This window comes from Chionomys nivalis, chromosome 1 (genome assembly GCF_950005125.1).
Source record: "Chionomys nivalis chromosome 1, mChiNiv1.1, whole genome shotgun sequence".
Taxonomy (NCBI): Eukaryota; Metazoa; Chordata; class Mammalia; order Rodentia; family Cricetidae; genus Chionomys; species Chionomys nivalis.
Window position 1 is genome coordinate 117,341,499 of NC_080086.1, and position 14,482 is coordinate 117,355,980.

Consider the following 14,482-nt stretch of genomic DNA (forward strand, 5'->3'; position numbering starts at 1 on the left):
GAACATAGGCCTTCAGGCTTTTGACCCACTGAGCCATCTTGTCAGTCCCAAGACCCATTCTTAGTCATTCAGTTTTCTGTCACCTGGATATGCAGCCGTTCATTCTCCTCGATTTTCTTTTGCAGATCTTCATCAAAGACACTCTTCTGCTCCTGACTCAACTGAGAGGACGACTCTCCACTTTTCTGAGGAAAGAACAAGTCATGTCCACACAACTCCGATCCATTAGAGGAACAAGCTGAGGCACACAGCACCTACAACCTCAGTGGCTGGTCTTCTGCGTGTTTACCCTTTTCAAACCACCCTGCAAAGGGCACACAGTTCACCACTTAACTTTGCCTATGGGACCCAAACTGGAACTGCAAAGACAACAAAGGCAAGAAAACTTAAAAGAGGGACAGAAAAAAATAAATGGGTTCATCATTTTTTGCATATGAATTCAGGAATTGCTAGAAGACAAGAATAGCAGGAAGTTTCATCTCAACCTGATCTTTCGGTTTGGGAGAGATTATGTTAGAATCTGAATTACTGTATTCCTTTAAGAAGTTTTATTAACTCATATAGCAGCATTCACAAATACATGTTCTTATTAGAGTTTACATAAATTTCTATTTAAATAGAAACCTAACCATGTTGTAACGCACACAAGAAAAAGCTGCAACGGAAAATTCCTTTCTTGTGAGTATGAACTTATCCACTAGGAAGAATAGCACTATTTAGGAGATCTAAGAATGAATGCTTGTCTCTGTGTGATACACAGAGCTGAGACTGTTCAAGGAGCAGTCCCACAATGGCACTGTGTGCAGACATCGGCCGCCCATCTTTGCCTTCTCAGTAGCTCACTCATCACTGCAGATGAACTCACCTGCTGACGCAATACAAATCAGCGGTGAGAGGAGCCTCTGGAAACACAGCTCTATAAAAACCAAAGCCACTAAACACCCACCACATCTGGAACACAAAAAGTACATAAGGCACACTGTGGAATGATTTACTGACGGTCCTTGTGTTCCAAACCTAAAAGCTTTAACTAAGACTAATTCACAACTCTTAGGCACCTCTGCTAAATAACTAACCTGCTATGTTACCCAGGCATGGTGGCTCACACCTGTAACCCCAGTTCTTAGGCAGCCGAGGCAAGAGAACTACTACACTACACACCTGAGGCCAGCCTGGGCTACAGAATAAGACACCACCCCACCTCCCCCAGCTCAGAAACACCTGATAGTCATGTCTGCAGTCTAGATGGCTATATCCACCCAGGGAGCATCTGGAATCCCCAAAGCAAGCACACTTCTAGCTCTATCATGTACATGTAGGCCCTCTTTGTCCCCTCTACACTTAACACTTCAGAGCGCCCTTCTAAACAGAATGATGCATTTGGGAAAGGTATCACCTATCACATGATAATACACTCCATGCAATCACTTCACTCCCCAAAGCCTTAAACTCTCATATCCACTCTAGAGATGGATAAACTGAGGCTAAAAGAGCAACAACTGTGCCCAAGTTGTAGAGCTATAAATGGCAGGCCGAGAACTGGAACCATGCTGAACTCCAGAGCCAGTGTTCTTCCCTCCACACATCCTCCTTCAGGCCCTATCCGCTGCTTCTTTCAACACAGCTTGTTAACACACTTGCAGAATATGGGTCCACACACACGTAAGACTTAACACTCTGCCACTAGCCCAGTGCTATTCTTAAGCAGGCAGCCGTTCATCTCTGAGGCCCCAGCCGCTCCCTGCTCGAGCAGCTACAGCTCACCCTCACCCCTTGACTGCATCTGCCAGACCTTCAGCTAGCAGGAATTAAGGGAACAACGACATCACCTCTGAGCAATATGAGATGCTCCTGACTTTCCTCATCTACTAAATCAATCATTCAGTTTGCTGCTAATAGAACCTTAAGAACTGACCTTCCTGTGGAAATGCCCCTGAGCTGGTCATGGTGGCACACACATGTCATTCCAGCACCCAGAGGCTAAGGTGAAAGAATTGAGGATTTGAGGCCAGCCTAAGCTACGTGAAGAGATCCTGCCTTGAAACCAAAAGAAAACAGGAAAATGCCCCTATGTGGATGTATCAATAGCAAACATCTCCCTCGGGACTCAGTTACCAGATGCACAGTGGAGCACTGAGGTCCCGGAATGGCTCTGCTATTGAAGCCAGTCTATCCCTCTCCACACAGGGGCCTCTGCTGGATTTACCTTATTCTTCTTGCCTCGAGGCTCACTTAGCGCTAGCTCATCTTGAAGGAGTTCCACCCTCTTGGCAAGCTGCAGATTTCGAAATGTCAAACTGTCCATTTCCTGTTGTAGTTTCCTCAACGACTGATCCTTCATTTTCAGCTGTTCCTACATCAAAGAGAAATAGTTCCTCACACTGTTTGGCTGTCTGTTTTTAAGTCTTTGTTCAACCAATATAAAATAAAATCTCCTTGCTTCGGGGAATGAATAATTTATGTTTATTATTTCAGATATGTTTTTTGCACAAAAAGTATCTTCCAGCCAAACTAGTATATTTACAAATAAAATTATATATATATATATATATATATATATATATATATATATATATATATATTGAAATAACAGACTATCAGCAACTTAAATAAAGCAAAATGCCTGGAACTCTGTTAAGTCTGTGACAGCGAGAAGACAGGCCAGGGGCTACACATTTATAATCCTGAGTGTATGTAAAGGGAACCATAGACTTATTAGCAACACCTTCAGTGATCAGAAGGCCGGAGTCTGATTACATTTCTTTCTCTGTGTTCTCTGAACTTAAATGACGTCTTTTCCCACCTCATCCTCTTTGTGCCAAGTTGAGAACCTAACCTGGCCTTCAAGGACACCTACACACATGTAGGACTACAGCTGGGCCCCAGTCTTCTCAACACACCTCCTTCCATCTAACTCTGCCACCTGGTAGGTTTTGAAGCCAATATTCAGACAGCACAAGACGACTTCACACTCTGGTCCATATCGGTTCACTTTCAAGCCCATAAAAATAGACTCAACAACTAAGACTTCAATAACATCATTACCTGCTGACTATTTTCTACTCTTTATAAAGGGGAAGAAACAGGAAGTTAGAGACATTGTTTCACCCTATTGTAAAATGCACAAGTTATAATTAACTACATTTTACTTACAATTTTGTGTTCATTGATAACCAACAAAAGCAACCAGAGTCTACTGTTTACTTTGATTATTTCCACTGAGAACAGTCATAAGAGTAACAACGGACAGATACTCTAACTGTACTGAAGCAGCAACCTAACTGCATGGCTGCTGTGTGTGCTGTAGGATGTTCCGCATGAGGAAGGCAGCTGGAGAGCCCAACCGTGTGTCCGAGAGTCGAAAACGTTCTTCTTCTTTACTGTTTGTTTTTCAGGATGCCTTTCATTTTTACTTGAAGGTCAAAGATCCACATTGGTTCAGTTCAGTGTAATTATCATAGACTCTTAAAGTCCAGGCGAATTCATTAAGGGGCAGATCCAATTAAATAATCCGAGGACACCCTGACATTCACTGTCCCGTAGTTACAATGTACTGTAACATTGTGCTGCAATTGCAGTGAGCTCAGGATGAACAGGACGCAAAGCAGTTTCTTTACACTGCTGCGATGAGTTCCCTCCAGTTACATGATTCTCTAACTGCGCTAACCAATCATCAGCTCCGGAAGCGGGGTGTGCCAACCACTACCTAAAGCCCAGCTTCTGCAACAGGATGATAACACTATCGATCCTTCAGAGATAGCAGGAAATAACAGGTGTAGGATGGCTTAGTACAGTGCCTGGCATGGAGTGAGCAAGAGCTCAGAGACAAAACTAAGTATTTCCAGCACCACTGCCTTGACTATCCACGCGTCCCTAGCACCACAGTTATCCACAAGACCAGCACGGGAGCTGTCAAACAAAGCAGGCTATTTGGGAGATACTTCCTCAGTACTAGGTTCTAAACATTACGAGAGTCAGTGATCAATTCTTCAAGGGTTTCAGGAAAGTAATCCATATTCCACAATTAATCTCTCCAGTCAAAAGTATTACAAGCCAGTATTTATTATACGCCAAATAGAACGGGGCAGTGATAAATCCTTTCTCAGCCCATTATGCTTCAGTTAGCAAACGTGCTGAGGTAAAATGCATTGTTCAAGCAGTGTACACGTCAACATGGGTTGTCACCGTGAAGTAGCAAACTAACGGCAAGAATAAACGGATCGCATGATTCATGCTTCAGATTCATTTCTTAGGCCCTATTTGTTGAGCACTGGAGATGCAAATACAAACATGGCCATCCCCTCAGAGTGCTGCCTAGAGAGGCAGATACAAAGCTGCATCCATCCAGATGGATTTGACTTCACAAAGGCCTTGGACTACAGAAGGAATGTATTAGATGAAGTATTTTTCTACATTTTTTAAGCTGAGGAGACATATAATATACATACCTAAGCAAGGAGAAAAGTCAGACACAGTAAACACCCTGACAATCACTACCCCTAGTAAATCAGTGTCAGAGTTGGGACTTTATCCCCCAAACTATCTGCTTTTCCAAACACGGAACAACCTTTGCTACTCTGGGTTCCCACTGCATACCTTTAGAACAGCAGAATTGGCCTGCTCGTCCACGACGCCTTTTTTCAGGACCTGATTCTGTGCTCGAAGCTGGTAACAGAAAGCAGTAATTACTTTTAATATAAAGAAACCACTTACAGCAAGGAAATCACAATTACTTCATAATGACAATTTCCCATTGAATAACTAATATCCTCACGTATTACATATACATTCGTGTGAGTGTGTGTGTACATGTGTGTGCACTTGTGTGACAACAAACACTATTTGCCCCCAAAGAAGGAAACAGATATAATAACTTGCCAAGTGGAACATGGAAGTTAAGTTCTCCAATAACATAAGCCTAGTCACTAGCACATCTCTGTCCCCTGGGCTGACGCTGTAGCTTGGTGGCAGAGCATTTGCCTGGTGTGAGTCTTGGGTATCATTAAAAAGATAAATAAGTAAAATAGAAATAAAAACCCAGGTCTCTTGCCTTTGAGTATATCATTCCTTATATGGATTTATATTATTTATAAGTCATGGTCCTGAATTTAAAATGATACAATAAAAGAAAATGTGGGGCCGGAGAGATGGCTCAGCAGTTAAGAGTATTGACCGCTCTTCTTGAGGACTTGAGTTCAATTTCCAGCACCACATTGTGGATTCCAGCCCCAGGGCACCCAATGTCCTCTTCTGGCCTCCAAGGCTAATGTACACAAGTCTGCATATCACAGACACATATATGCAGGCAAAAATTCATACACATAAAATAAAAATCACATTTCAAAATGGAGAGAGAAAATACCGTTTTCCTGAAACTCTGGAACACTGATGATGTGCAAAACACAAGTGAACAAATGACAGAATAAGAAGTGAACAGAGCGTAGGACATCCAGACTCGGGGGACCTGGTACCCAATATTAGACATACAGCTGTCGTCACCATAGGGATGTCTCCAGAATAGCAGACAGCTGTCATCTATGAGCTGAGTAAGTTCAGTTTTAGAAACCACAGTACCTCCAAACCCTGTCTACACACAACCTTAAATGCTTGCCTTGCCAACACAAGGACTTGAATTCAATTCCATGAACCCATTCCATGATTTTGCTTTTGTTTAAAAAAAAAAAAAAAAGGCGGGCATGGTGAATGGAAAGCTGAAGACAAGTACATCTCTGGGGCTTGCTGACTAATCAGCCTCTCTTCTCTCTGCTGGTATGTCTGGCCAATGAGAGACCCTGCCTCAACAGCACCTGAGCTCTTATACACACACACACATATACACACACACGCACGCGCACACACACACACACACCACATACATACACGCACACACAATAATATCCATTTGCATTGCACCCCAAGTGCCTTCCGTGTGTGACATCACCCAGTGCTCACAATCCTAAGGAGGCGGTTATGCCCTCGCCTCCACAGCACAGATAAGGACTCCAGTCACTGAATGGCAAGATGGACTGCTGAGATAGGAGCCCAGCAGTTTGGATTCCGCTGTTATAATGGCAGCTACTGCTTTACAGAGTTTTTGAGAGAAAGGTGGGCTACCAAGATGGGCCTTCTCCTTGGGTAATGAGGTAGAACTTGGGCTTATTTCCCATAGTTACATTTTTAAACGTATGTGTAACTGTATTTACAGTTACTTACTACATATGCATGTGCATATATACGTGTGCATGCGTGCATGTGCGTGTTGGGCTTGTCAGCAAGACCACCTGCCATCACTTGCTGGACCATCTTATTGGCTCTGTAATGGTTTGTTGTTTCTTGTTATTGTTTTATAAAGTTTTTATTTATTTTATATACTAACCATAGCTTCCCCTCCTTCCTCCCCTCCTGTTCCCTTCCCCCACCTCCTTTCTACCCTCTCCCCACCATCCACTCCTCAGAAAGGGGCAGGCCTCCCACAGGAGTCAACAAAGCATGGCATATCAAGTTGAGACAGGACCAAGCTCCTCCCCCTGTATCACTACTGAGTGAGGCATCCCATCATAGGGAATAGGTTCCCAAAAGCCAGCTCATGTGTCAGGGACAGATCTTAGTCCCAGTGTTAGAAGCCCACAAACAGAACAAGCTACACAGCTGTCACCCACATGTAGAGGGCCTATGTAGGTCCCATGCAGGCTCCCTTTCTGTCAGTCTAGAGTTCATGAGCTCCCTCAAGTTCAGGTCAGTGGTCTCTGTGGGTTTGCCCCTCATGATCTTGATCCCCACCCTTGCTCATATAATCCCTCCTCCTTCTTTTGGGCCAGACTCTCACTGGCTCTGTAATATTAAATATCAAAGAAAAGTAAAGCAGTTGGTAAATTACTACTTGTGCCTATCAGGGTGTGACCACCACTGACTGATCTAGAGGGAAAACCCTCTCCCATAGTAAGAGGATGTGTCCTCAGCCAAGGACACACCATGGCAAAGTATAAACCTGAATCCAGTGTGGCTGACAGGTTCAGGAGCTCAACAAAGATACTAAATGACTGAGTCCTCTGAGAAACTGAAATGGAATAATTTTATCTACTTCATCAGGTAGCTGGCTCACAGATCCAGAACCTGAGTGGCTGGGGATGGAGGATCACAAGCTCAAGGGCACCTCAAATCCTAGCACCATTCTTCACAGACCTCGAAAGAACAGTACTCAACTTCATACGGAAAGCAAAAACCCAGGATAGCCAAAACAATCCTGTACAATAAAAGAACTTCTGAAGGCATCACAATCCCTGACTTCAAACTCTACTACAGAGCTACAGTACTGAAAACAGCCTGATACTGACACAAAAACAGACAGAAGAACCAATGGAACTGAATAGAAGACCCAGACATTAATTCACACACTTTCAAACACCTGATCTTTGACAAAGAAGCAAAAAATATCAAATGGAAAAAAAGAAAGCATATTTAACAAATGGTGCTGGCATAACTGGATATCAACATGTACAAGAATGAAAATAGATCCATATCTATCACCATGCACAAAACTCAAGTCCAAATGCATCAAAGACCTCAACATAAAGCCAGCCACACTGAACCTCAAAGAAGAGAAAGTGGGAAGTACACTTGAACGCACTGGCACAGGAGATCACTTCCTAAATATAACCTCAGTAGCACAGACACTGAGAGAAACAATTAATAAATGGGACCTCCTGAAACTGAAAAGCTTCTGTAAAGCAAAGGACACGGTCAACAAGACAAAACGAATTAAAATTCTAACCTTGCCAAGCTCAAATCTGTCTGTTGAGAAAGGAGAACGGAAATGACTCTTTTTTGTGCCAAGAAAATGGGAATATTAGAATGCTGACCCTTATGAGAGATTTAACGGGAATATTAGAATGCTAACCCTCATGAGCGATTTAAAGCAAAGCAGGAAGTTTAAAATTAGGAAGAAAAGACACTCATCTTTGGCTTCTCCCTTTTGGGGGTGAAGAGGCACAATTCGCAGCTACAGCAGGAAGTGTCTCTAAACCCAGGCCCACCATTTACCAGGCAATATAAATGGGTTCTTCACTTACACAGCTGAGCTTCCATCATGATCTTGACCTGTATTATGGGAGAACTCATTGGCCCAGTCGCCTTCTTTCCTAGGACGCTGTAAGAACCAGATGGGAAACTACAGGAAAGGTCCTTCTCAAAAGGTGTCCCGCAGTGGGGAGCGGTGATCTCACAATTAGAATGAATTAAAGGGACTGTTCTTTAAGGTGTGTTTGCTGTCCATCTATGACACTGTGCTCAGAGGATATGAAAGAGAAAAGGAAATACAAGATATGGCTGTAGTTTGCAAAGAATTTACTATTTCCACACCAGAATTTCCAACACCCAGGAGGCTGAGACATGAAGACTGCCTTGAGTTTGAGGCCAACTTGTTGTAGAATAGTGAGTTCCAGGCCAGCCTAAGTGAGCTATAGTGTAAGACCATGTCTCAAAAACAAAATGCTAGAACTGGAAGAATGCTGTGCGATTCCAATAGCCAGCGTTCAGATCCCAACATGCACAGAACACACCTGGCACCTCACACACTATATCCCTGATTCTGAGGAAGGCAGCAACAGAAGGGCTGGGGATGGCTGGTCTCTAGTCAGCTGAGGACTTGCAAGTCTTGGGCTCAGCAGGAGACACTGTCTCCAAGGGGTAAGTGGAGAGTGCTGTAGGACACCTGATGCCCTCTTCTGGCCTCCACATCTGCACCCACTCACACAAGTGTACATATACACACAGAGGCTGGGCGGTGTGGCACACGCCTTTAATCCCAGCACTCTGGAGAAAGAGGCAGGTTGATCTCTGTGGGTTCGAGGCCAGCCTGGTCTACAGAGCAAGTTCCAGGACAGCCAAAGCTAGACAGAGAAACCCTGTCTTGAAAAAACAAACAAACAAATACACACAGAAAATATATATGTTGCTCTAAAAATATATATAATTTAAAAGGAAAGATAACATATTTTAAGATAATTAGCAATATTGTATTTTGTTGCCTTTTAAAAAAGTGTAAGCATGTAATTTTTAAGATGTTGGAGAGATGACTTGGCAGTCAGGAACTCTGGCTGCTCTTCCAAAGGACCCAAATTTGGCTTCCAGTGCCCATGTCAGGTGAGTCATAACCACCTGCAACTCCAGTTCCCAAGGGGCATGATGCTCTCTGGACTTCAAGGGGACCCAAACACACATAGCATACACCCACAAAATAGAAAGTCTAATTCTTCCTTGTTTTGGTTTTGGTTTGGCTTGGTTGTTTTTCGAGACAGGGTTGCCCTATGTAACAGTTCTGCTGTCCTGGAACTGCTCTGTAGATCAGGCTGGCCTCAAACTCACAGAGACCCACCTGTTTGTGCCATCACCGCCCAGCGGCTTGGCAAACTAAGGTCTGAGATCCAAATGCCTACTACCTAATTTGAGGTCTTCTTGGGATGCAGCCATACTCCTTTGTTTACGCAGCACACGCAGTGACAGACATGGACAACTGCAACGGAAGTCAGCGTCTCAGGACTAGATTACTACCATACAGCTCTTCACAGAAGTCTGGTAACCTCTGCTCTGAAAGTCCAAGGAGGAAACACTGTTTCAATATTGACTTCCATTAAGTAGCTTTCTACTTTCTAAGCAATAAACACCCTTGAGGATAATGAGCCACCCGCCTAGGAGGATGAAAACTTTCAAATCACACAGCCAAAAGATAGAAATAGAGTACTATATAGTCCAGGCTGGCATGGAACTTGCTATAACTAAAGATGGCCTTGAACTCCTGTTCCTCTGACCTCTACCTCCAAGCACTGAGATCACCACACCCACTTCAGTCTCTAGGTGTCATTTCAGATCCCCTCTCCCCCCACTCCCGTTCTAACTGTGGTTTACCGTATCTTTTCCGTATGGTATTTATAAACTCCTAGTGACTGCCTTAAGGTCAAATGGGCTTCACCCCTACTGAACTCATCACTTCCTGCTCCATCAGAATGGCAGAAAAATTTTATAATAAAATCTTATTATCATTCATTTCTCAGATATAGTGAAGACTATTTGGAACAAACTGAATAAATCCATTTGTTAAAGGGGAAACTTTCAAGTAACTGTATGGCATCCAATCTAACAGGTTATAACAACAACAAAAAGACATGGATTTTCCTATGGAAAATACTACTTGCTAAACTGGCAACTCAGAGTACGGCTTCTGTAAAACTAATGTCAAAATTCCCATTAGCAATATTTACCTATACAGTCAGGAAAGGCCAGTGGCGCTACACTCGGTGGCACTGGACGCTCTCCTGCACACCAGCACTACCGTGGTCAGGAGCTGCTCAATGAACCTGCAGCAGTTTGTAAGTCCTGATACCTCCTCCCAGTCTGATCCTTCAGAATCCGTCTCCCTCCTCCCCACCACTCATCACCTGTTTCTGTTTTAGATCGTTACATGATTGCCATCCAGACACCAACACTTGTAGGAGACAGGTATGGCAGCCGACAGCCGACTCACATTGATGTAATCGAGAAGCAAGTGCTCTGATGTCTCAGTCACACAGGAAAGTCCTGAAGACAGCACAGCCTGGTTCCCTGCAGCAGTGGCTCTTCCGTGCCATCCGTTAAGCAGTATCTCTCAGTGCCCCCCTAGTCCTTTAAAAACCTCTTCTTGCTGCCCACAAGCTCCTGACTGGTGTTCTGCCTCAAACCCTATCAGTCTGGCCCCACTTCTGCCATCATCTTTCCTAACCACCTCCTGTGGCCCACGGTGAACTTGCTCCTCGGTTCCTTTGGCACCTGCTAGTAACAAGACAGGCTTTGTTTGTGTTTTGTCTTAATTTTACTTTTTAAACTTGGAAAGTTTACAGTTTCTAATTTATGTATGTTTCTGTCTGCATCTCTAACACACCAATTTGAACATCTTCATGGGAGAAACCATAGTATACACTTCTGGATAATTCCTGCTCACAACAAAAGATCAATGCTGTGCATAAGGAACTTAATAAGTATCTAGCTAATGATTAAAATAAAACACTGCACACAGGGTGTTAACTGTAACGACAGTAAGAGGACGCCATCACTCGGACAGTCCCTTTCCTAACTCTACCAGCCAGCCTCAGTCCCCAATCAGGCCTATGACACAGATGTTTCTCTAGAGACCCAGAGGATGGTGATAAGCCAGCTATGACCCCCTTATGTCATTCTGTACATCTCTGTTTAGATCGCAGGCCCAAGGGGGGGGTGGGGTGACTTCAGAACCACAAGGACTAGAAGACTTGGCGGGGAAGAAGAAATAAATCACGCACGTGGCTTTTTTCACGTAAACCCAACCACTGTCTGTGTCACAACTGCTCTTACGTGGCTACTTTCATGCAGCAGACACGCTGACATTTATAAATGGTTTACAATCCTATAAAATGAACTTTAAATATACAGCTTTTCTTCATTACAAAACAATGTGCATAAAAGACAACCCTACACCTCAGCACGACCCCATGCAATCTGTGACTACTAAAGATAGTTTGTGACTACTAAAGCCAGTTTGTGACTACTAAAGTCATGTGCAGTCCCAGCTACTGTGTCTGGGGCTAGAAAGATCCCTAAAACTTGATCCAGTCCTAACATCTGAAACAGTCTACTCTGCTACCAATATGTGCTGGTCTTTCTCTGACTTACTAAGTCTCCTTACCCCAGGAAGGAAGAAAATGGGGGCAGGCACAGACTGTGGGTCATTGAGGAGCAGTGGTTATTTTGTCCCTGACAAAGGAAAAGCCTCCTCTCAGGCACGACTTCAGGTGGAACCCTTTCTTCTGACTCTGTCGTCATGAAAGAAAATGGCTAAGACAAAATTCCTGCCAGCAAGACTTGCAGGTTAGCTGTCCCTCAGCAGGGGAAGGGTATGCCAGACCTTGTCTTTCTAGAACATTTGGTCTTTGGACAGCTACTATAGCAGCTTAGGAGCACATTGCAGGCCTCACCCTGGAGCTACCTGGCCAGAATTTGTCGTTTGGGGAGGTGGAAGGGGTCTTCTACTGACTTACTCAAACTACGTTGAGTTACAAAGCCAGGGTTTCAATACCACTGTCCAACAGGGTAACTATGAGCCACGTGCTGCTTTTTTTTTTATAATTATTTAAGATGAAATGAAATCTAAATTTCAATTCCTTAGCCTTGTTAGCTTCGTTTTTTGATTGTTAAGCTTCTAGACATGGGACCAGCGAGATGGCTCAGTCAATAAGGGCACTTGCCACCAAAACTGACCAGCTAAACTCCATCTCAGGAACCCATATGGTAGGAAAGAACTAAAAGCTACAAGCTGTCCTCTAACCTCCACACATCTGCTGTGGCACATGCATGTGTACCTGTGAATACGCGTGTGCATACACATATACACCCACAAAAGAAAAATAAATAAACATAAATTAATTTCCACACAAGGCTGCCCTACTGAACAGCAAAGAACACTGCCCTTCTCATGCAAAGTTCTTCCCACAGCACTAAACACAGAGCTGTCCCAATTGGGCCACTGAGAGCTACACATCAAGATTAAAGAATTGGGGGCGCATGCCTTTAGTTCTAGCACTCGAGAGGCAGAGGCAAGTGAATCTCTGTCAGTTCAAAGCCAGCCTGGTCTACAAAGTGCGTTCCAGGACAGCCAAGACTGTTACACAGAGAAAGCATGTCCTAAAAGGAAAACAAAACAGATTTAACGAAAACTGTATTCAATTTTCATGCAATTTAGACGAAGGAGTTCTTGGAGCTGGTGATTCATCAGGTTCCAACAAGCCCCATCATCTAGAGAGCAAACTGGGCCCTTTCCCAAGTAGCTCTGTACTAGGAAACAGGTCTGAAAGGTTCCCAAAGGCCATCCATCTTCATAAACAGGCACATCAATTGCAAAAGAAACTGACAGGAAAATAAAGACTGTTTGGCTTCCCTACTGGTTCTTAAGACTGCAAAGAGAGCTTTAAAAAGACAATCTTTATCAGAACAAAAGCTATGCTACTGATAACATTCTTTGAAAGATGATACCCAAAGTTTATCACGTGCTCAGGTTTGGAGGATAAGTGTCCCCTAAATGTCACACATAAAAGCTGATGTCTAGGGTAGGCCCAGTTTTTTGTTGTTTGGTGGGGGATGCTATGGACATTAGGAAGCGGGTCTGGCAGGAGGTTCCCAGGTCACTAGGTCTCAGAGAAAGGCAGAGCCGTGTTCTTCCTCGCCCTGCCCTGGGCTGTGCAATGTAATCAAGTGTTCGCTCCTCTCACTACCCTGCCACTGCATGCACGCTAGAGAGTCAGGAGGTGCTCACGCTGAGCCTGCACTACTCCATCTGCTCCCTCTGCCCTCTGACCCTCCAAAGCAGAGCAAGGCTAAATAAGCCTTTATACAAGTCACTTGCTGCCTAGGGAACTCTGCTGTGGCAACACGAGGTTACTAATACACTTTATATTCAAACCACAAAGGCTTGCCGCAACACAGACTGCCAGGTCCCACTGCTGAGCCCCACGGCCAGATGTCTGTTCCACTGCCGTGTCCGTCCCACTGCCGGGTCCCACTGCTGGGTCCCACTTGCTGGTTTCAGATTCCACACTTTTAGTGCAGACCCAGGAGTCTGCATTTCTACCTCATCCTCAAACGGTGTTGCTGATGGGGAACTGGGAATCAGATTCTGCAGACTATTGGCCCAAGAGAGCGTTAATACTGGGAAAATCCTGAAACTTGCTCACACACATACCATGGTATCAGGCAAAAGTGCTCTTTCAGGAAAGCAGGCTGAAATCAAAGGAGCCAGACTAGCACGTTTCACCTCATTTTTCCTGAGATTTGCCAGAGAATAAGGAGAGCAACAAGTGGCAAAGGAAACGGTGAGTAGCTTTTGGTCTTTTATTTTTAATATACAATGTGGCAGCTGGGGCCTTCATTAGCTTTCCCTCACATCTCAAAGAAGTAGCTTGCATTTTTTACTTGCTCACTTCAAAAACCCTCTGAAACCCGCTGAGAAAGACCTTTCCTTCTCCAAAACTACTGAACTGAAGTCAGTCTCCAGTGACTTCAGCTGCCCAAACCGCTGCGGCCTTAACCTCCATTTACGCTAGTCCTTCTGGAAGCCTTTGTTTTAGCAACCTGCTCCCAGTACATCACTGCTCTAATCTAACTATATCCTCAGCCTCTTTTTACAGCTATTTAAAAAGCTTAAGGGGAGGGACACACAAGGTCCCAATTCCAGCTGAGAAGCTATTGGCAAATGATGGCTGTTGGGGAAGGAAGAGTCCATTTTCTTTGGGGCAATGGATCCTGGTAGGCTGCTTGGGCTCCAGTGAATGGTCCAGCACCGTGTACATGCAGGCTGCTCTAATTGGACTCAGTGAGAACTCAAAAGAAGACATGAAGATACAAGGGGGATTTGTTGGGGATCAGGAGGAGAGGAAGAAAGAGGTGGGGTAGATATGATATAGATACACTGCATACATATATG

At 44.2% G+C, this 14,482-nt stretch overlaps 1 protein-coding gene across 1 annotated transcript in view; it reads right to left on the reverse strand.

Annotated features, from left to right (window-relative positions):
* Ppp1r21 (protein phosphatase 1 regulatory subunit 21) overlaps positions 1-14,482 on the reverse strand; it is a 66,592-nt gene that overhangs the window by 48,632 nt on the left and 3,478 nt on the right. The window contains exons 2-4 of the mRNA XM_057781471.1: positions 4,597-4,665; positions 2,207-2,353; positions 84-185 (exon numbers count right to left, since the gene is read on the reverse strand). Coding sequence (XP_057637454.1) covers positions 84-185; positions 2,207-2,353; positions 4,597-4,665 — 318 coding nt within the window. The remainder of the gene's footprint in view (positions 1-83; positions 186-2,206; positions 2,354-4,596; positions 4,666-14,482) is intronic.